We start from the raw sequence: 1,851 nt of genomic DNA, 5'->3' as shown, positions 1-1,851 counted from the left end.
AAAGAAGGAGCAGAAGGAGGAGGAGGAGGAGGAGGAGGAGGAGAAGAAGAAGAAGAAGAAGAAGAAGAAGAAGAAGAAGAAGAAGAAGAAGAAGAAGAAGAAGGAGGAGGAGGAGGAGAAAGTTGTTCCTGAAGAGCGGAGCCTACAAGTCCATACCTTTTACCTGAGCAAGCGCAGTTTGCAGTGTCAACAAACCCACACAGTAGGGGTGGAGATGCTGAAGGAGGTGATGGTGAAGGTGGTTTGGGTGAAGGTGATAGGGAGGAAAAGGAGGACTGATGGCTTCCAAGGGGAAGTACTAGGAGGCTTTTCTATTCTTGCCTCATCCTCCATTCACGTGGGTATCACCAGCATTTTGACTGTAATTCCCAGAGGATTGGGGGATCCTTGCATCTCATTAAACCAGCCTGTTTGTAAGTGTCTGCTCCCTGATGGGTATTGTAGTAACTAGTTTTTCTCCTTGGGGCACTGGGGAACTACAGGAGTGTAAACAGATATCTCAGGGGAAAGATTGCGTGCTTACTGACTAGGGCACCTCATCTGCACTTTCTGGACACAAATAACAATAGAAGAGAATCTGTCCTCACCCTCACCCAGCAACTCATTCTCCCAACTGCCTCTTCACCCGTCCATCTTGCCACTCACCTACTCATCCACTCACCCACTCTTCCACCTAGTCTGTCCATTACCACCTACCTACCCACCCATCCATCCACCCGTCCATCCAGCCAGCCAGCCGTCCAGCTGTCCATCCATCCAGCCGTCCATCCATCCATCCATCCACCCGTCCACCCATCCATCCATCCACCCACCCATCCATCCATCCATCCACCCATCCATCCACCTGTCCATCCATCCATCCCTCCATCCACCCATCCATCCATCCATCCATCCATCCCTCCACCCATTCATCCATCCATCCATCCACCCATCCACTCATCCAGCCATCCAGCCAGCCAGCCGTCCATCCATCCCTCCATCCACCCGTCCATCCGTCCATCCATACACCCGTCCATCCGTCCATCCATCCACCCGTCCATCCATCCATCCATCCATCCATCCATCCACCCGTCCATCCATCCATCCATCCACCCGTCCATCCGTCCATCCATCCACCCGTCCATCCATCCACCCGTCCATCCATCCATCCATCCATCCACCCGTCCGTCCATCCATCCATCCATCCATCCATCCATCCATCCACCCGTCCATCCATCCATCCCTCCATCCACCCGTCCATCCGTCCATCCGTCCATCCATCCATCCATCCATCCATTCATCCACCCGTCCATCCATCCATCCAGCCAGCCAGCCGTCCGTCCATCCATCCACCCGTCCATCCATCCATCCATCCACCCATCCATCCATCCATCTATCCATCCATCCAGCCGTCCATCCATCCATCCACCCACCCGTCCATCCATCCATCTATCCATCCACCCCATCCATCCGTCCATCCGTCCATCCATCCATCCATCCATCCACCCATCCATCTATCCATCCATCCAGCCGTCCATCCATCCATCCAACCACCCACTCCTCTATCCACCCACACAATCCATCTACTCATCTATCCTTCCACCCATCCACCCATCCACACAGCTCTCCATCAGCCCTTTTCTACATCCTCCCATCCATTTATCCAACTATGTCCTAAATCAGGTCTTTTTGGTTCCTCCTTCTAACTGTTTGAAACTACCCACTTCTATCCATTTCTACCACCCAGTCTAGGACATGTTTGTCCCTCTTCAGGGCAGCTGCAAAAGGTTCCTCTCTGCTCTGACTGCTCATCTATTTTCTATCCAATAAATAGAGTGACCTTTTATAAATGGACATCAGACTATGTCATGT

At 52.2% G+C, this 1,851-nt stretch overlaps 1 protein-coding gene across 1 annotated transcript; it reads left to right on the top strand.

The window, feature by feature from the left end:
* Nucleotides 1-773: 773 nt before the first annotated feature.
* On the top strand, nt 774-1,475 carry LOC131822722 (guanine nucleotide exchange factor subunit RIC1-like; the record flags this gene model as incomplete). Its single annotated transcript, XM_059159013.1, has 1 exon — nt 774-1,475. A coding segment is annotated over one exon (702 nt), but the record flags the coding sequence as incomplete, so codon positions are not given.
* Nucleotides 1,476-1,851: the final 376 nt, after the last annotated feature.

This window comes from Mustela lutreola, chromosome 1, assembly GCF_030435805.1.
Source record: "Mustela lutreola isolate mMusLut2 chromosome 1, mMusLut2.pri, whole genome shotgun sequence".
NCBI lineage: Eukaryota > Metazoa > Chordata > Mammalia > Carnivora > Mustelidae > Mustela > Mustela lutreola.
This window is presented reverse-complemented; position numbering and strand designations above follow the sequence as displayed.